General features: G+C 46.4%; 1 protein-coding gene across 2 annotated transcripts in view; it reads left to right on the forward strand.

Annotated features, from left to right (window-relative positions):
• The window catches only part of LSS (lanosterol synthase), a 315,876-nt gene that overhangs the window by 268,025 nt on the left and 27,073 nt on the right, over nt 1-20,778 (forward strand). For both annotated transcript variants that reach the window (XM_069616042.1, XM_069616043.1), the window contains 3 exons: nt 2,419-2,499; nt 6,211-6,381; nt 11,587-11,665. In XM_069616042.1, the coding sequence (XP_069472143.1) occupies nt 2,419-2,499; nt 6,211-6,381; nt 11,587-11,665 (331 nt within the window). The remainder of the gene's footprint in view (nt 1-2,418; nt 2,500-6,210; nt 6,382-11,586; nt 11,666-20,778) is intronic.

The following is a 20,778-nucleotide window of genomic DNA, read 5'->3' on the forward strand; positions in this document are numbered from 1 at the left end:
GTTCACAGAGACTTTCGATAATGTGTCTTTCTTTCTCCACAGGACCACTCTGTTACTTTGTATTTCCAAAGCCACAATCGTATCTTTCTCTTCTCGCGTTTGCCATCAGATGCATTGTCTTGCCTGCAACATTTTTAACATTTTCGTCTTCACAAGCCGGGATCTCCTTTCATTCAAGAATTTACCGGCTGTGATAGATTGTAATGTGGTCTTCTCTGCTATCGCGTCCGAGGTCAGGGTCTCGCCCCTTTCCTTCTCAGACCTTGACGGGCACTCCTGTCACTCCGGGGAAACAGGTAACTTTCAGGCACATCAAAGGAAGGATTCCTGCAGTTTCTCGGCTACACTTCTTTGACACCTTGGAGATACAACTCCCTCGCCTTGCTTCCTCTTGCTCGCAATATGTCAGCGTCTCGGCTTTCCATTCTCTGCAGCCTGGTGTACAATAGCCTTTACTCAGCTGCACCTTCTCGTACCTGCTCTCGCCTCTCTTGTCGTTCTGTGCTCCACCTTTTATACTCTTGAGTAGTTGTCAATTAGTTTCAGGTGTGGGTGATTGTGACTGGGTGCCCGACCCATCTTGGCCTCATTAGTGGGACAGGGCCATTGCATATCACTAGTGGTGGTCTTCCTAGTCTCAGTCCTCTTCTTCCGCGTCTCAGTAGTTGGGTCGGTAAAGAAAGGAGGGGATTTGTTGTAGTATCCCATAAAGGTAGAGGGAATGTGGGGTAAACAACTGTCTAGAAATGGGAGACACCATGTCTCACCTTCAGATGTCTCTTTTCCACTCCCCGATGATCCCCTACCCAGGTGATCCTCCTTCGCTTGTCCACCTCCAGGGTCTTGATCCAATATTGATGGCCCTTCGCTGGCCACCTGAATAAGGGATGCCTGGGGACTGAGCAGTGAAACACCCTCAGGTTTTTCACACCTGTTACAGATTCACATCTAACACTTGGTACTTCAGTTTCAGATTGAAGAGGTTTGCAGGCAAAGTGTTTATTTCAAATCACACAGAGATATTTGGGTACTTGTGGGAAAAGGCGTAAAAAATAATTTTACAGATGGTGCTGACGTTCGAGGAATTGTGACGTTTGGCTTTGCGTCATAGGAGAATCTCTTTATTACAGCCACAGTTTTAAATGTTTAAGGAAAATGTGACAATTCCATACCCAAACCCAAGATGGTAGGGTAAGGCTTAGCATTTGCATCTAAAACAAATACCAAGCTGTAAAATATGATGTAAGTACTATGTTTCTTTTTTGTAAGTACACAAGAGCTGGATGGTCTCACCCAGCTAAGTCCGGTGCTCTCGCAATGGCTCGATGCGAGCCTAATTCTTTTATACTTTTTTGTGTCTGTTTACTCTGTCTTTTAACAAATTAATGATGCGTGTTTCTTTACTGTGAGTAAATATTTTCTTTTTATTTATCCAATTGTCACGGATATTCTTATTCAATGTAAAGCAGTTACTATAGGAAGCATTTCCTAAAACAGAACAGGGCTTGACTTCAGTGTCTATGCATTTCGGAGCAATTCTCCATCCTCAGGGCTCTTGTTGCTTGCGTTCTGTGAGGTTCCACTTCCTCATGTACTTGTAACGTGAAGACGTATGCTTCTCACTGGCGTGTATCCGAAGTGAATGAAGCTGCTCTTTTTTGTAAGTTAACACCTTGACTGTGGGTATTGTTTTTCATTAGTCCCGGGAGGATAGCTCAGCGGCAACGTGCTCGCCTTGGAAATAAGACGACACGAAACAACACAGGTTCTATCTCCGGGTCCGCACTTAGAAACCTCTGGGTATTAAGCACGTTATAAATACGCAACTAAGACATATTCCAGTAACAGCACCTCGATGCCCCCAGGCTGTGTGAGCGCTTTAAAAAAAAATGTTTTTTTCTCAGGTAAATGTATTTAATTAGTGAATATTTATTCTCTGAATATGTGATTTCATGTAGTGTGTACCTTTTATGTTGGTTTGTGTTTCCTGATAGGGTAATCATTTTGTGAGTGTACCCTACACGTTTGTGGGTTTTATTATTTGGTGCTTATTTACAAATTTGGCTAATCTGTGCATTTTAGCTTGTTTTTCCTTGAGTGGATGTTTTCTGTGGGTGAGTGTTATTGTTGGTGTGCACTTCCTGCCTGTTTGCTTATGCCTGGTTTGTTGTTACATTTTGTTGTGGCTTGGTATGCACTTTACTTATTAGTTGGTACCTGCTTCCCGAGTGTACGCTATTGTGGATGGCTGTTTTTCCTCGGTTAGTGTGTTTGTGGTTTTGTCTTATTTTGTAGCTTGTTCCGTTTGTGGTATTGCTGTAACTTACAAGTTGCTGTGTTTCTTGAGCGTTTGGTGTCTGTAGAAGTTTTTTCAAGCTGTTTATATTCTGATCCATGTCTTTGTCTTCATCCTTACAGGAGTTGGGGCGTTTGCTTCACCTACGGCACCTGGTTCGGGCTTGAGGCCTTTGCCTGTATGGGACACACCTTTCGCAATGGGTAAAAGTCTGTCTTGGCTCTGGCTGTGTTTGTAGTCCCACATGTATGGTTTGGATATTTACTTTTGTTGGGAACATATCCTGAATGTGCTTTGATCTGGCTTTCTGTGTTCATCTGATTGTCCGACTGTACAGATCAAGCAAGATAAATCTGCCCTTCAACAGAGTCTGAGATCCAGGACCATAGGGCCCATATTGTGGCAATAGGAACCGAGGCGGCGGGCCAATACTGCCCTAGGTAATGCCCCCTGGGAACAAACGCCGGCACGCTCATACGTCCACGGGAATACTGTCTGGTATGGCTCGGAAAAGAGCCAATCCACGTGTAGTATTTCCCTTGGACAGTGCGTGCCGGGTACTAATGTGGAATATTCTTCCTGATAATCTTAAACAGGAAACAAATCTGCTTAAATTCAGGGCTTCTTCCCCAAACCATCTTGTTCTCACAGTCGTTTACCAGCTACCAGCATACCCCTGCTTCCAACTACTCAGGTTTCCCTTTCATACCGATGCCTAGAGACGAGGTACACCATATATTGTTCTGTATAAGTGTAAAATATTCATCCATCCATGTGCACATTTTGAGCGTCATTACAAGTTTGGTGGTATCTCTGTGATAAATCTACCGAGATACCACCAAACAGATTTACTTTTGTCACCATTTGCTCTGGCGGAATTGAAGCAGGATTATAAATGGTGGTAGGCGGTGTTAGTCCCATGTATTGGATTCCATAGGACTCCATGGGATTTCGGTGGAATTACCAACAGCGGAGATTCCTCTGGCAGTTTGGCAGCTGCAGTTTGGCAGCTGCAGACCATAAAGTCTGGCAATTCCACGGATTTGGCAGTTTTTTGGCTGTAAAGCGGAGAAATTACCTCCAGCCTTCTGCTGCAAGTTTATCCTCCGCCTTACCTCCAAACACATAGTTCGGCAGTGTGGTAATACGGAGTTAATGCAGTGGTAACTCTGTTACCGCTGCATTGCCATAGTTTTTGACCACACCGCCAAACTTCACAAATAGGATGTGCTTTAAAATACTCAGAAACAAGTGTCTTCCTCCCTGCACCTGTTCAGAGCAGGTGCAGGGTTAGTCACAAATCATGGCAGGGTCCTTTCTGACCCCGTCATGGTTTGTTTTTGAAGTGTGACAGCCAAAGCTTAAACTGGGATGGAAAAAGTTTTTTTCTTGTTTTTTCCCTTGGTCATTTCACTGAGACGGGCCCTTTAACAGCCCATCTCGGCGAAATGCACTCCCAGCAACCACATCCTGTCATACAAAACCCCGGGGTCATCTTCGACTCCACACTCTCCTTCTCTCCTCATATATCTGACGTCTCTAAGAAGTCACACTACCAGCTGCACCTCCTCAGAGGTATTCTTCCCTTCCTCTCCTTCCCCCAGAAGCTCACTGTCTCCCGAGCCCTGGTTCTCTCAAGGCTGGACTACTGTAACAGCCTCTATCTTAATCTGCTTGCCTCCACTCTCCGCCCTCTGCAACTTATCCAGAACAGAACTGCGAGACTTGTCCTTGGCCTCAAGCCCAGGGACCGTATCTCTCCAGGACTGAAATCTCTTCACTGGCTCCCAGTGGCTGCGAGGATTAAGTTCAAAACCCTCTGCATTGTCCACAAGGCCTTCTGGGGCCTGGGGCCTAAATACCTTCAACTCTCTCTTCCTAAATATCTTCCTTCACGAGCCCTTCGCTCATCCGTCTCCAACTCCCTCATGGTCAGCCGCTTCTTGAAGCAACGAGCTGGGGGTAGATCTCTCTCCGCAGCAGGGGCCTCCCTCTGGAACAGCCTTCCTGCCTCCCTGAAACTTGAGGAGAACCATCTCCGGTTCCGGAAGCACCTCAAAACCTTCCTCTTCGCTTCTGCCTTCTCTCTCCCTCTCCCCTGCTAAACCTGCTTAACTCCCCACTGAATTTCTGCACTAAACCTGCATCTGGGCCACTCTCAGCGACCTCGGTCAGGGCCCAGCCACTCTCCACCTGCACTGCCTCCCTGGCTCCCCCTGCACTGTGGGACTGTCACTGTATCCCTACAGCCCCCCTCCCAGCACTTGCTCTGCACTTACCTCGCACTTGCCACCAGCTGGCCCTTTTATTTATTATTTATTATTTATTATTTATTATTTTTTTTACGCTACTTATCTTGTACTGCACTTTCCCCCCCCACCTCCCCCCCCAGCACTTTCTCCTTTTCCCCTTACCTCTGCACTTCCGCGATCTGAATGACACCTGGCCTAGTAGGATCGTTTGTCTGTCTTCCCCTTGTTTCCCTCCCTCCCTGCCTCGTCGCGCCTTGAAACACTTGTGTATAGGCGCGTTACAAATACCATATCATATCATATCATATCATTAGTGCCCAGAGCGCGCTCCGGACACAAATGTATGCAAGAGGGCTGGACAGCACATCTTTGCACTACAGTCCAGCCTCTCCAGAAATGCCCAGGTCACCTTTGTGACTAAGGTGACTTGAGCATTTCTGAAATTAGCGCAAAAGAACCAAACTCATTCGCTGCGTAGGAACCAAGAACCACCACCCAATACCACTTTAGATTCCATAAATCTGTGCAAGTAACGATAAGGGAGTTTGGACAGTAGTGAACAGTGTGTAGAGATGGCGAGAGAGGAACTGTAAAACAGATGGAGGCAAAAGAAGGCATTGGACGAGGTAAAGGAAAGAAGAGAGAAGGAAGTAGGAGGAGGGAAAGGAAGGTGTTAGAGAAGAGGCAGATCAGAAAATGATGACAATCAATTAGACGGTTAAGAAAGTAATTGGAGGAGGGACAGAGTGTCAGGAGGAGGAATAGAGTAAAGGTAATCAGAGGCAGCAGAAGGAGGTTGGTGGATAGGCTCATGATTAAGAAAAAGCCTTGGCAAATGTATCAATACCAACAGCTGTAAGGGGTGCTGAGGGGTAAAGGGGAGGCCATTGGGGCCAAAGCTGAAGTACAGCCAAGGGACCAGGGCTAGTTAGTATGAGAACCATTTTGTCCTGTGCCATTAAACCAGGAGTGCAAACACCTAAAGAGCTCTTAGAAACAGAGACCTACAGAGCAAGGAATATGGCTCGCCCAGAGTCACAAGTCCAACAAGGAAATTAAGTATGATTTGTGCTGTATCTGGGGTTGAAGGAGTGGCTGAACCCAGTAGGGCACCCAAACCCAAAGTAACACGCCTCTCTTGGGGTTTGGGGAATGGTCTTAACAATCAACCCAGGACAGACGGGAAAGAAATAAACTGCAATATGAAAGTCAAGTGGCCACTGCCAAGTAGGGCTAGGGCCAACTCTCAATAGCAGCCTTCAGGAGAAGGGGTTCCAGGATAGATGAACCCCAGAAAACTGTGTGTGTCATTGTGTACTTGGCCCCAAGACCTCTATCTTTACCACAAACTGCCTCTTCACTTGTTTTCCTGTCCTCTGGATCATTTGCACCATTGCTGAAGTTTTATTTTGTTTATCGAGCTTTGGCCTTACTAGCATCATGTGGATGTGCGCGATAACCCCTCTTTATAACCTATGTACCCCTGTGTGAGTCCTTTGTTGACCCCACAGACTGTGACCCTACAATGGCTCACTTTAGTGTAGGGTCACAGACTGAGCACAGTGATGGCACTTGGTGGTTTGTAAGTTTGTGTGTGTATGTTTTCGTTAGGTGGTATGACTAATATGATGTCATCACTGACCTCCTATATCTGCTTTTCAGGTCTGCGTGCAGTGAAGTGGTCTCGGCCTGCCAGTTTTTGCTTTCTCACCAAATGGCGGATGGTGGATGGGGAGAGGACTTTGAGTCATGCGAGCAACGAAAATACGTGCAGAGCCAGAACTCCCAGATTCACAATACATGCTGGGCCCTGCTAGGTCTGATGGCTGTCAGGTACTTTCCTTCAACACTTGCTTCCCGCAGACATCTGTTTGTTTCTGTTCCCTTATCTTACCAGACCCTGTAGTGGCTCATGTCAGTTACTGCAGCATGCCGAACCGTGCTGCTGGCCCTACCACAACTTGCAGGTGGCCGTGCTAGTGATGTTGGCTGCCGGGTACGCCCTCACACTACTCCCCATCTACAACGTGTTCTAAGGCTAATGGCGCTCTGATGTTGACCCCCTCGTACCACTCCCACAGCATTGATCTCTGGGCAACATTATGGGGGGCATAAAGAAACAAGTCTAAGGGCCTATTGCAATCGGACACCGTCCAGAATCCAGGATCGGTTTCGTTAATGTCAACAACACAGTGCATGGCTACAGAACCCAAGTGGTTCTCTTCAAATTGCTCACAGTCCCAGGTTGTTTAAAGTGCCCCAGTATGTTTCCTTCTTGGCTGTGTATGTTGCTTCAGAAGACAAGTCCCTCCTGGGATCTACAGATGTAGCCCTGACACATTTCCCTAGGTGGCTCTCTGGTCAGGAATTCCCCTGCACCCCACCTGTGCATCTTTCAGTCTGCAGTATTGCTCTCCCAGCCAAGTGATGCCCTCCTGGGCTTCATCCCACAACATGTTAATTGTCTTCAGGATATGAGCCCACAGCAGACTGTGTCTTTCCTTATGGTCTCTGGCATGGGCCAGGAACTAGGATATCTCAATCATGCCTTCTGGTTACTGTCTTGAGCAAGAGTCTGGCATACAGACCCCTTAACCTTGCCACAAGAGTATTCCTTTGCTCTTTGTTGTTGGTCATGGTGAGAGGTATAACCTTCAGCAGGCTCATGCTATTTCTTTTTCCTGTGATGTAAATCATCGCCTGCACTTGAGTGGTATCGCTCAGCAGGATTTCTGTTTTACATATCGGCTCTGGCTCCTCCCCTTTGCCTTTTGCAGGGTCTGGTTCTCTCCCTTGGTCTGTGTCCTTTCTCATGGTCTGGTTAATTCTCTCTCCCAGTTCTCTCACTTTGGTATGGATATGGTGCTCTTTTCAACATGGGCCTCATTACAACTTTGCCAGTATCGCTACCAGCACTTTTCTGCCGGTATTACCAGCATATTACAAGTGCCGGTTTAAATGGCAAAACTCCATTCTATGGAGTCCCATAAGAGTCCATGGGGGGATTCTGCCGGTATTACCTGCAACGGTATTACCATGCCGGTAATACCAGCAGTTTGTTTAAATCCGTCAACTGCATAGTTAGATTAAGGTCCTCATTACAGTTTTGCTGGTATTACTGGCTTGATACCAGCAAAACTGCCTTACCGTCCCCTCTGCCAAATACCCCAGTATTTCCAGAATATTACGGGTGGCAGAGACTACGGTAAATTCCCATTCCATGGAGTGGGATTGCCTGAATCAGGCATTTCTTTGTCGGTAGGGGCCTGATCTACCGGCAGGCCAGGCCTGCCAGGAGATCTGTGGCCCCCATCGGCAAACCTGTGTTTTGCCAGTCTGGAAAAAAATGCTTGTGCCGAAATTACCAGCATTTTTTCCATACCGGCAAAATCGTAATGCGGGCCTAAGTCATTGCTTCATTCATTGCACTGCCAGTGAATCAATTGCATAGTCATATTTATTCTTTGGTGCTTTCATTGTAGTACCAGGGAATTCATTCCATTGATAGATTAATTCATTGTGCTGTTGGGGAATCCATATGTATAGATGCCACTTTTCCATTCATTGTGATAACAGTGAAATATAGTGCTCAATTAGATTCAATTAATTCATTAGGCATCCGTGAATTCATTTCAATCCATTTTTTGTTCCACCAGGAATCATTTTCACAGCTAAATTCACTGCTCCATACCTCGTGCAATAGCTAGATTTCCGCTGCTTCCTTTGTCTGTTCATCTTCCCACCAGTGCATCTAGATTAGCCTCCATTGTTCCTCCAGTAAATTGCAAAGCTGGATGAAATCGTTGTGATACCAGTGCATTCTATGCTTGAGTAGTGCAATTTTACTCTTCCTATCATTGTTCTATAAGTAAAGTAATTGCATTGCTAAATTCATTTAATTTTGCAAGCAACAAATATAATAAATAGCTAGAAAAATTAATCATGCTGCCAGTGAATCTGTTTAGGGCACGGGACGACTTTAAGCTTAGTTGTAGAGTGGCCTTAAAAATATTTTAATTAATTGGTCTAACGTAATTTTCCCCAACCTTTTAGCATTTAGGATGTCCCTATAGCTGGACTCCCTACTTTAATTGTGCATATGCATGTAGAGTGTTTTACTTACCTGTGTCGCCCTTTTATCTTGAGTGTGTTGGATAGATAAGTATATTTTTCTAAATACTTACCTTTGCGGACAATTCATTACTTAACCGACTCTGTATTTGTCACTTGTACTTCACACCAATCCCCCCCCTCTGGTGTCTAAGCACTAATGCTCTGTCACACTACCAAGTGAGAGTTTGCTTGAAATTATGTGTTTTAACCTGTCTGGTCCACTAGGTTGACCACCCAGCACCAAACACAAGCAGTGGTTCTGAACAAAAAAACGAACACAGATCAGTATGTTATGGTGAACCTCACAAGCCAGAGCACCAGTATTATTTTGGCCCGAATCAGAGTATGGAGGCACACCATAACTGAATAGTGAGAAGCTGTGGCTGTTAAAGCTTTTAAATCATCTACCTATTGAAGGAAACTAATAACACATCTGACAGGTTCAGGGTCGTTGCCCTGTCGGTGGGGAGGAAGATGGACACTTCTCTCCCTTGGGCTGGAGACTCATCAGAACAAAAGCCTGAATCAGCCCTACCCCAGACACAAGAAGTGAGAGTTGGGGATTGCCCCGGTCTCCGAGATCCCTGCCTGTGCTTTAGATGTTGTTAATGGTGCCATTCTTCATCACATAATCCCTCTGGTTTTCTTGCTGGCCACGGTTCTCTCTTTGTTAAATCAAGACTCCATCGCCCACAATCCAACAGCAAGCTTTCAAGAAACCCTGATCCGGAATTCACAAAAAGGGAAAAGAGAAACACAACAGCCCAGATGACTTAGGAGCTATCACCAAACCGTAACAGCTACCAGCAACACAGGAAACCAGAAAGCTCACTCCAACTACAGAAAAATGAACTTTAAAACCCACAGCACGTCGGGAAACAAGAAGAGAATGTAAAACCATGCAGGAAAAGGGGGAAGGGCTTAGACGAGTTTTTAAAGCCTCTCCTATGGGTCCTGAGGGAAGGACAGGCACTGATTGGTGCAATGTGTCAGATGGGCACTGCAGCCAATGGGAAGGGGCGAAAGGCACTGAACCACCAGCCTCACAGTATGTAACCATACAGCAGTAAAGGTAGAGTGTGGGTTGTAAGCGTGAGGTCACAGGAGGAGCGCGAGGTGGACTGAGCGACCAGATAGAGGACAGATGGAAGAGCGGAGTGTTGGAGAGTTGGTTGCAGAGCTTAGCTAAGGTGAGGTATTTCTGAGAGAGAGTGGTACCAGTTTTTTTATAGTGCAGTGCATGAAGTGGGGAGGATAGCTCAGCGGCAACGTGCTCGCCTTGGAAGCTAGACGACACGAAGCAACACAGGTTCGATTCCCGGGTCCGCGCTTAGAAACCTCTGGGTATTTAAGCGCATTATAAATACGCAACTAAACACAAATAATTCCTGTAACAGCGCCTCGATGCCCGTGGGCTGTGTGAGTGCTTTAAAAATGCAAATAAATAAATAATAAATATATTGTGTGTGTGTGTATTTGTGTGAGGGAGAGCAAGATAGTTTGAGAGACAGGAGTAGGGGAGTGGGTAGTAGTAGTAGTTATTGTGAGAGGGAATGAATGTTAGGAGAAAGTGAGACTAGTAGAAGGGTGAGCAAGGCACCATATCCCTGAGTTTGGGAAAAAAGAGAGCAGTATTGCAGAACAAGAGGTGGTAGTAGGACAGACGGAGGAGTAACATCAAAGGGTGGAGGTGAGGACTAGAAGTGTGGAAGATAATAGAGGGGAGAGTAGCAGCAGTGAGAGTAGCTGTAGAAGCACTGTGGAGAAGGTAGGATAGTAGTAGAGTCGAGGGGAGAGACTTAGGAAAGTAGCTAAATCGGGCAGAGATAGGTTTTAGGTGAGGGGGAAACATTGGGGAGATAGAGGAGAAAGTTGTGGGGAGGAAAGTAGAGGGAGAAGAGGAGCAGTAAGGAGATAGCAGGATAGAAGCTCCAACAGCTGATCCATACACCACTCCTTTAAAACTAACCATGGGTCGTGTTTGCCCAGGTGGGAGGTCCCTCAGTATGCAGATTCGAAAAGGCAGTGGTCAGATAGTAGGGATCATCGTCGATCATTAGCACTAACCAGGGGTTACGGATGCCTGAGCTAGGGAGGGAATATCAAGGGAAACGAGAGAGAGAGGGACAGCCCAGCACCACTTCCCAAACACCTTTTCCAGCCAGTGCAACCTGTTGAACTAAATGCCTGCTTATGCTGAAAAGTCTGCACACTGACAACTGCTGATCAACCATCTGTTGCAAATTTAATAACACTGTTGAAGTTTCTGGAGACTCTGGTGAGTTACTAATGTCATCTGTGACACACATTATCTGTAAATATTCCTTGAATGACCACCATTGGTCTCTAAAGCAGAGCCTTGGTAAGCACATTTTCTTGTACAACCACATTGGGAATTGACACACATGGAATTATTTAATGTGTGGATTTAGATTATTGCAAGATGCTTTCATGGCTTGATAAAACATGTTTCCAGAGATTCTAGAATTACTTGTGCAAAGTAGAGAGAAGGCTGACAGGGCCACCTGTTCTCGATGCTCCATTCATCACATTTACCTACGTCCAATACTAGCTCTCAATGATAAATCACTGATCAATCTATGGCTCTGCTACCTCTAGAGCTGAGGGTTCAACTTCATGGGTCTTCCACATAATGCTGAACATTTTCCTCTGAGTAATTCTGCCTTCCTGCTATCCCCAGCTGCTGCCAACTAAAAATAAAGAAGGCGACTGGCTCTATAAAAGGCTTCTTTCTTTTTATGGTTTTACAGGTGTGTGTGTTCCTGTCTGTGCAAGTTTGTTTGTTTGCCTGTATGTCTGTTTCTGTGTGTCTATTTCAGTCTTCTTTGTCTACTTTTATGGGCCTCTCTGTTTGTCTGTGCACACTGCTATGTATAAACTATTCTTCTACCATGTTTTTAACAGGTTTCCTGATCTCGCCGTTCTCGAAAAAGGAATTGGTCTTCTCATTGACAGACAGCAAAGCAATGGTGATTGGCAGCAGGTACATAGAAAATTGCATTGTTGATACTGGCCTTTCGCTCCAACAAAGGTGCATTGTGTTAAGACTATATTACTGCTGTGAAATGGCACTGCATGTACTCTGTAATACTTTGCGATATTGTAATTTTGTTTAACCTAGAAACTACCTGCACACACAGTCCAATACAACATTGGAGGTGCACTGACTGTACACCGCACATACATTCCAATAATGAGATACACTGATAATACACTTTCACATACACATATACTGCAACACTCTACATGTGTACTGTGCGTGCATTATTTTTTTTAACCCTTTACTTATTCATTCATAGTCACAACTTTCAAACACATTGCCAACAGTAACACTCATGTAATCGCTTCAGTGGAATCTGCTTTGAAATCGACTGTCCTTTCCTCACATCGCTACCGTGAATATGAGTTTTATGTAATGCAGCCCAAACTTTTAACCAAAACATCTTTCAACTCCCGTCCCCCTTCTTCTCCTCCCCCATCCCTAACTCCAACTCATGGCTTAGTTTTATTTGTCTGAATGCGATCCTTGTTAGTCCTTCTCCACGGGCCTCCCTTCCTCATGTTCAGCAGACATGTACATTCCTCATTAATATTGGCTTGTGAAAGCCCCCTTCCCTGTCCTGTACATATTCATGAAAGGGACTATACTGACAAGAATTTCTGATACTTTCCCCTCTTCAAAGGCGCTTAGTTTTTCCATGGCCAATACTCCCCAGACTTTGACCCACCACCACGCTACTATAAGGCCTTCCTCCGTTTTCCACCCTTGCGCTAAGGTCATTTGTGCTTCCATTAATGAGTGAGTAGGGAGGGTGGCCTTGTTACCGGTCGCTGCATAAACCCCTTCCACCTCTGCACCCAATAATATCACCTTCGGATCGTTTGGCAGTTGTACCCCTGTGATCCCCTTTATATGCCCTTGGACTTCCTTCCAATACATAGTGGCCTTAGGGCACGACCACCACATATGATATAGGTCCCCCTCTTCTCCACATTGTCTCCAGGCAGCAGTAAGGGGCATATTTTGGGTTCATCCTGTGGGTCCTATGTGGAGTTAAGTACCATCTGTAGCAGATTGTATATGCTGTTTCCTTGATAGCAGCGCTTATGGATGTTTTATGCGCTCTTCTCAAGATTTGTCCTCATTCCTTCTCCATGATCGATGCCCCAAGGTCTTTTTCCCAGTTATCCTTGTACGCAAGCTTGTCTGCCAATTTTGCTGTATCTAGCAGTCTATACAACCTTGCTAATGCTCTTGTTGCCATACCCTCCTGCAGGGTCAATTCTATTCCCAATGAGCTTCTTGTGCCAGCTTCCATAACTTCCTTCTGGGTTACCCAATGTCTTATCTGTATGTATTGAAACCTTTTCCTCTCTCCAATTCTGAATTTCTGTTTACGTTCTTTGAACCGGAAGGGGGAACCAGTCTGGAAGAATTCCCTTAAATGGAAATTCACTGTCTCCGTCCTGTGTCCCAAAATTTCTTCTACCTACCCGGGGTGAAATCTGAATTATGGGCCACTGGGATATATGGCCCTAATCCCGTGATATTGTCCTCCTTCTAAGAGCGTGATCCCATCCCTGCAACAATACTTTGATGGCTTCTAGCAGTTGCCCTTCTGCCCCTTGGGCCCCTGCTCTCAGGGCATGTAGCGTTCCCAATGGGATGGATGTGACCCCTTGTTCGAACCCCCCCAGCCTCTTGGTTTGTCTTGCCCTGGCCATTTCAGCATTTCCGCTATTTATGCTGCTAGGGTATATCTTTTTACGTCTGGACTCCCAGTCCACCCAAAAGGGTTGGCCGCATCAAGACCTTCCTTTGTATTCTTGGTTTCTTTCCCTGCCACACAAAGGTAATGATTTCTTTTTGTAGTGTTTTGCTCATACGGAGGGGTATTTCTACCAGCAGCGAGCCCACTATATATAATACGCGCAGGAGCAGTGCCATTTTGACGGCCGCAATTTGTGCAAACCAAGATAGTTCGTGGGCATCCCATCTATGTAAATCCTCCTTCAGCTGTTTCCACAGCGGGGTTATATTTGCCCCATACAGCCCTTTGTATTCTGTCGTTAGTTTTATGCCCACATATTCTATACTCTCTTCTTCCCATTCCAAGGGATACCTTTCCACCCATCTTGGCTCTCTCTCCCCTCCCCTCGGTTATGTTTAATGCCTTAGATTTGGTGTAGTTTATGGTGAAACCCAAGACCGTGGCAAATTCCTGCAGCTTCCCCATTACTCTAGGCAGTGTAGCTTTTGTTTTTCAGAAATAGCAGAATGTCGTCAGCGTATAGCGCAATCTCATGCGTCTCCTTACCACAAGTCACACCTGCAATTTCCTGATCTTGTCTTATTGTCTCAGCCAAGGGCTCCATGGCCATGGCGAAAATTAGGGGCGACAAGGGGCATCCCTGTCATGTGCCTCTGTATACTAATCTGTGCCGAGGTTTGTTTATTGACCAAATAGTTTGTAGTTGGTATTTGAAATTCATCAAGACCATCTTAGTGAATTCGGGTCAACATCTGAATTTAGCAAGGACCACACGCAGGTATCCCCAGTCTAAGCTATCGAAAGCATGTTGTGCGTCCAATGCTGCTATGGAGAATCGCTGCCCGTCCTAGTTCCCAGATCTATTATGTCTATGGCCCGTCATATGTTGTCCTGTGTGTGCCTCCCTGGTATGAAACCTGTCTGGTCTGCATGCATTATCCCTGGCAATATCTTCATTAGTCTTGTTGCAAGCACCTTTGCATATATTTTGGTGTTGGCATTGAGCAGAGAAAAAGGGCGATAGCTGGCACAGTGTTCGGGGTCCTTCCCTGGTTTGTGTATTAGGATTATGGTGGACTTCCCCATGTCTTCCGTGATCTTACCTTTTTCCGTTATGTGGTAAAGGAGCCGCATTAATGGGCCTAGTAATTGAGATCAGAAGGTTTTATAGTAGCCATTTCCTAGCCCATCTGGGCCCAGTGTCTTGTTACATGGTAGGGACGTTATCGCGTCACTAACCTCTTGTGCCGTATGGGACCTTGTAATGATTTTTGTGTTGTGCTTCTGCATCCTTAAGCTCTGTTTCGAGCTTCTTTGTGATAACCCCTCTTTCCCTCACATATGCTGTGGCCTTTGATAATAATTCTCCCCAGACCACCGCTTGCCCTGCATCCCAAACTCCAATCTGTTTTCCTATTGTCGTCCTTATAACAATTATTTATTATTTTCTCCATGTGTTCTCTCAGAGCTATGTCTCATAAAATAATTTCATTCAGTTTCCAGCTTTTCTGGCCCCTCGCCTTCTGCTTAGGCAGCTCAATCTGTACTATCTCCGGGGCGCGTGGTCGGAGAGATATTTAACCCCTATGTGTACCTTCCTTACTTGAGCGCAGAGACCAGAAGCATGTCTATTCTTGAGTAGCCTATGTGTACTGCTGAATAGTGGGTATATTCCCTCTCTTGCTCGTGGAACAATCACCATGTTTCAATTACCCCATGATCCCTAAAAAATGTCCCAAATGCCTGTCTGTTTTCCCTGTCCATAGTGGTGGCTGGGAGTGTTTTGTCCCAGGCATGATCCATTACACAATTGAAGTCCCTGCCTATCACTACCTGTCCTTCGCACCACCCACCCAGCTTCTGTAACAGCTCCCTAAGGTATAGATCTTGTTTCCTGTTGGGAGCATATATTCCGATCCTCTAGTGTACCCTTAAGCACCAGGTATCTGCCTTCAGTGTCCCTATACAGAAATTGTTTCTGGAAATTCTAATTGGCGCTCAAGAAGATCCCCACCCCCCCCCATAGTACTGTTTCGGGAACACTCTGTGTCATCCTCTGTTCGTCTAAAGGAAGGAGGTGTCTCCCCTGCAAGAACACTATCAATGCTTGGAGCTCCTTTAATCTCCCTATTATGGAGAGACGTTTAGTCGGGGAGTTTAGGTCGTTCATGGTTACAATGTTCGATTCAGCCATCTCCTGTGATTTTGAGTATCCCCGTGCCCATGTTCAGCTTTCTCCTCATTCTTTTATCTGCACCCCTTCTGCACGCTAAACCATAGAAACACCTTAACCCAACTGTCTGGTCCACAGCTTCTTCTCCCCTCCCTGCCCACATGTTCCCTGCCCTTGCCCTTTACCCCATTCTGGACCAGGTTCTCCGGAACCACCCCAGATAACCTTCCGGGTCTTCGGGCCCTGTACAACCCCAGGCATTCTCTGCGCCAGGATATTATCATATCCTGAAATGAGTTCCAAGATGCTTCAGTCTCCTCCTTCCGTCTGGGCATATTCCTCCTCCTTCCTTACACTCGCTGTTCTCTCCTCCCTTCCCCTTTTGCCCCACTGATAAGATGTAGATGTATCGCATGTTGAGACCTTCCTCCCACCCTTATTTTCTGTGGGGGCCTCACAGTTTAACTTCCCTTCCCCGCCTCTTTTTGCTGTCCATTGTCTATTCCCACGCTCTGGCACCATCACTCGGGACTTTCTGTGTTGGCCCTTGCTCTGCGCAATGATCATCCTCCTCCATCTGCAGCAGCACCAGTCCTTCCTCACATGTCGTAATCCGCTGTTGTTTGCCCTCCCAGGTGAACAGCAGACCGAAGGGAAATGTCAATTTGTAGGCTGTTTCACGATTAGTGGCGTGGTGATTGGTTGCATCATTCTCCTTTTATGCAATGTGGATAATGCCAGGCCCTGGTATAGATGGACCTGCGTCCCATTGATCAACACCTCTTGTTGAGTTCTTGCCGCTCTGAGTATCTCTTCCTTCATAGTGGAGGAGGTCAAAGCTATTAGCACGACATGGGGTCGTACCCCTGGGTCCTTTTTCTTAGGCCCTATTCTGTGCACTCTGTCGATTAATACCTCCTCAGGTTGCGTTCCCGTTAGAAGGCTGCTGAAGCAGTACTGCATTGAGTCCTTTAGGTCCTGATCCGTGACTGTCTCGACTAGGCCTTTGACCCTAATGTTAGATCGGCGGGATCTGTTCTCAAGGTCCTCTGCCTGGATTTCCAGGTTGTGCGTTTCTCTAGCCACTTTTTCAAGGAGGATGCTATTCTGCTTCATGTCCTCTGCCATCTCCGATAAGCCAGCTTCTGTAACGTCCACCCTGCTTCTCAACTCATTAATTTCTTTTGTAACCGCCTGGAGCGATGTTTTAAGTTCCTCTTTCATCTTCCGCAATTGTTCCTGGAAGGAGTCCAACATTCTGCTCTCCATCCCTCTCAGACAGCCTTGTAGTTCTTCCTTGTTCAATGCCATTTTGGCCCTTTTCCCTTTATTATCGTTCCTCTCTGCTCCCTCCGATGGTTCCGCAGTGTGCAGTTCTTCCTTTTGCTGCTGTCTCCAGCACCGTTCCAGCTGACCTCCCTGTAATCTTGTTGCCCCTTTACTTCCCTCTGGGGTGGTCTTGGGTTTAGTCCCTGGCATCTGGCAGCTGGCACCATCAGTACAAATGCTCTCTATGCCTCTCTGTAGGAGTGGGGTGGGGTGGGTCCACGTGCCAGTTTACAAGCTCACTCTGCCCTCCTGTACGCCAGCTTTCCTTCGTTGTCTGTTGTTTTACAGGTTTCCCCTTCTTCCAATCTGCTCCTCATCGCCCCCTCCTTGTCTATTCCTCCAGTTTCACTCCCCAATTGCAGGTTGCTACCAGTGGTGGGCTAGAGTCACCTTTGTCAGCAATACCTCCCCTTCCAAGCGAGCTGGGGCGTTATCAGTCGTACCCCTATGGGTCTGGTACTTGCGCCCTGGTCCGGTGCCTGTCCTCTTCCACCTTGCTTTATTTGACCACTCAGCTGTGGAGCGTCCCTGTGGGGTATTTCCCGAGTGGGTATTCTGTGCTCTAAGATGCACACTGCTTCTCTTCTGTCTGGCGGTTCTCTCCCCGAGCTGTGTCTACTTTTCCGTGTGATCCAAAGCCCTTTACTGCAGGTTCTGCTTTAAGTATTCCTCCCTGACTGGCGTCCATCACTGCTGTTCAGACTAGTCATATGCTATGTGTATATCGGTGCCAGACTCCCCCTCTCTTGTATTTCTTGCTTTTCCCCGTGGTCCTTGCCACCTTGTTCACCCGGTCTTGTTTGCAAGCGCACGGGTCTTCACAGTTGTTTCTTTGGAGTGTTGCCGAGCTTCTCACCTTCCTTTGCACTTCGCGCTCTCCCTGCAGTGTCTGCTCACTGTGGGGCAGTGATCCTTCTGTGTCCACCCTGGGACCTTCCCTGGCTTACTTGTTTCGGTCTGGATGGCCGTTGCAGCCTCCACGTTCTGCGTTGCTTTCATATGGGGGTCCTGCCGAGTCGGTTCTCTGCTCCTTCGTGCTATCTCGCCACCTTCACAGAAGCGGTCCGCCAGGCTCTCTCTCCCGGCTCTTCGTATCTCGTTTGTCGGGCGCCTCCGGTGGTGTCCTTTCAGCTACTGCGAATGTGTGCAGTGGCTGCCGCGTTGTTAGGGGTGCTTGTGTAGCCTTATATCCTGTCTTCTCTGCTGCTTCACTGGTGGGTGGATGTGTTCTTTTGCTGCTTTCCCTTCTGGGGTTTTCAGCGGGCCTTGCTATACCGCTGCACCAGTGCTATGGCTCTGCTCTTCGGGGCGCTGAATAGGCGTGTTTCAGCCCGCTTCTGCCTTGCGTTTTCTTCCGCCGAGTGGCTTGCCTCCTCCGCAGGTCATGGGGAGCTGGGGCGCGGGGGTACTCAACCTCTGCTTTCTGTCGCTGCTTAGTCCTTATTTATTCAACCAGGAGGGAGCACAAGACTATGCACCCTCACAGACCGCCAGCCATCTTAGAATTCTTTGTGCGTGCATTGTAAAAGGTTGCTACAAAGAAGGCTGGCAACACATGCATGGTATTTGCATAGAAAAATGGAAAATAGAGAGGATTGGACCGAGGGTGGGGCATTTGTGGGAGTGGGTGATCAGTGAATGAGAAGATCAAATGTCTAATGAGAGGTTTCACTGTTCTACTTACGTACAGAGTGTTGTAGGGCATGGGTGATGCATAGCATGGATTTGTGGAGTTCTGGTACCTATACCCAGGGGTCCTGTGGGAAGCTCATCCTGTTAGTGGTGCTCCCACTAACAAACAGAATGCAGTCACTTTTCCTACATTGAGGATCCTCCTGGTAGAAGAGGTGGCTGTTGAGAGCGAGTTGAAAACATTAAATCCATTGGGAGTAGGTTCCACTGCAGATATTCTCTGGTTTCCCAGATCCAGGGGTATTAGGACATAGACAATGGTGGTGACAAGACTTATTAGGGAGCTGGAAGAAGTGGTAGTGGGGAGAACAGGTTTCAGTACTGGTACTAAGAAAGCCTAGTAGATTTATTATTTTTCCTCAGTAGAATTTCATTTCAGGAAGTTAGATCTTCCCCAGCCCAAGATGATGGTGAAGATCGGGATGCCAGGTAGTTGCGACCACTCTGGCAGGCAGCATAGAACCCTGCTGAAGATTCTATAACTGTATTTTATCAGGCATATTTCTGGGAGCAGGTCCTTCTGCAAAGGCGTTCCCTTTCAAGGCCTATCTGATGCCCGTATTTCTTGATTGTACGTGGAACATGATCCACTTATACTGTTGGGATCTTAGGAACTTTTTAGTGGTGCAATGTGACTGAACATAAAAGAGAAGATGTATGCATTTATTTTTATTTGAAAAGAGAGTGCTCCTACTAGCTGGTAATTTATTACACACTTGGAGGTTGCCTCGAATGAGGCTAGTTTAATAGCACACGGAAATCTCCTGCAGCGCTGGGTGCTGACTCCGGTTAGATCGAGATTCTGTGTACCTGTAAAGTCATCAGCTGGAGCAGCCTCAGCGTGTGCCTTGAACAACAATTCATGCGTGCAATGCCTTCATTATTCTTGAGCACACAATAGAGAAGCTTCCTATTAGAATACCTCTTTGTGTCTTGAAAATACCGTCAATTTATCTCTTGAGTCAGTTCACAAGCTGGTGTCTCAGAGTATGCACAAGGGTGCTGAGTTAAGAAAGCACTGGAAAAGAGGAACTGGAAAGAAGTGGTTTGGTTTTCTGAAGTCCATGCATTAATTGCCTATATCAAAATACCATTTGGAAATGTCACAAATCCAACCCTAAATCCTGTGACAACTCAATGAGAGCTATATAAATAAAACGGCTCCGAATTTATAATAAACATTAAATAAACTTGTGGGTCAAGGACAAGAGAACAGAAGAGACTCTCAAATCAAGAACAACATTTCTAAGGTGATCATTTAAGAAAAGAGAAGTTGCAGTAGTGTTAGCATACAAATACGTTTTTAGTTTTTTTTAGTACCTGGGAGCAGAAATCTAGACTGTACTACTAGGTCCGGTTCTTTGATAGATTTGTACTGCTTGTACAAAAACTTGACAAGTTTGAGGGATAGGTTGTTACTTCCCCTGGACCTCATGCCCAAGATAGACCATTGTGCTCTGTCCACTGGGGCACTTACTGGCCTTTAAGGTCAGATGGGACTGTTGAACAGGCTGCAACACGTGGCTAAGGTGGGAAAGCTGTTTTTCCCGTGTGGAGCTACAGCAATGCAATATCATCTAGATATGCCATGTGGAACCTTTCCAGCTCATTCAGCACATGATTCAGTCTGCAAGGTGGCAGGTGCGCTCTTTAGGCCTGTGAATTGATAAAGGCCCGCTAGTGTGTGAAATGCTATCTTATCCATTGCACGGTTTTGAAGGGCTATTTGCCAATAGGTAAGGGATGAGCATCAATCTTGGTGACTGCGTTAAGAGGCCCATAGCCCACATATAATCTGTTCCTTGGACCCTGCTTTTGGTACTAGTATACTGGACTACAAACCAGGGTCCATTGGAGTGTTCTTTCACTCCCAAATGAAGCATCTTGTTCACCTCTTATTAATGTGATTTTTGACAGTCTTATGTTCTGTCACCAGTGTCAATATCATGCTGACTCATAGGAGGCAGGCCTGGAGTCACTGAAAATAGAGAGTAAAATTGTCTTAAGAAAGGTTTGCACTCACTGATGCTGCGGTGTAAATTGTGGCGATATGATTACCCCTTCCACTGATGTATCTGCTTGACTACCCTGGAGGAGATCAGGCATATGCTCACTTTCCTCCTCCTTTTT

The sequence above is a fragment of the Ambystoma mexicanum genome, chromosome 9, assembly GCF_040938575.1.
Source record: "Ambystoma mexicanum isolate Mex_15411 chromosome 9, UKY_AmexF1_1, whole genome shotgun sequence".
NCBI lineage: Eukaryota > Metazoa > Chordata > Amphibia > Caudata > Ambystomatidae > Ambystoma > Ambystoma mexicanum.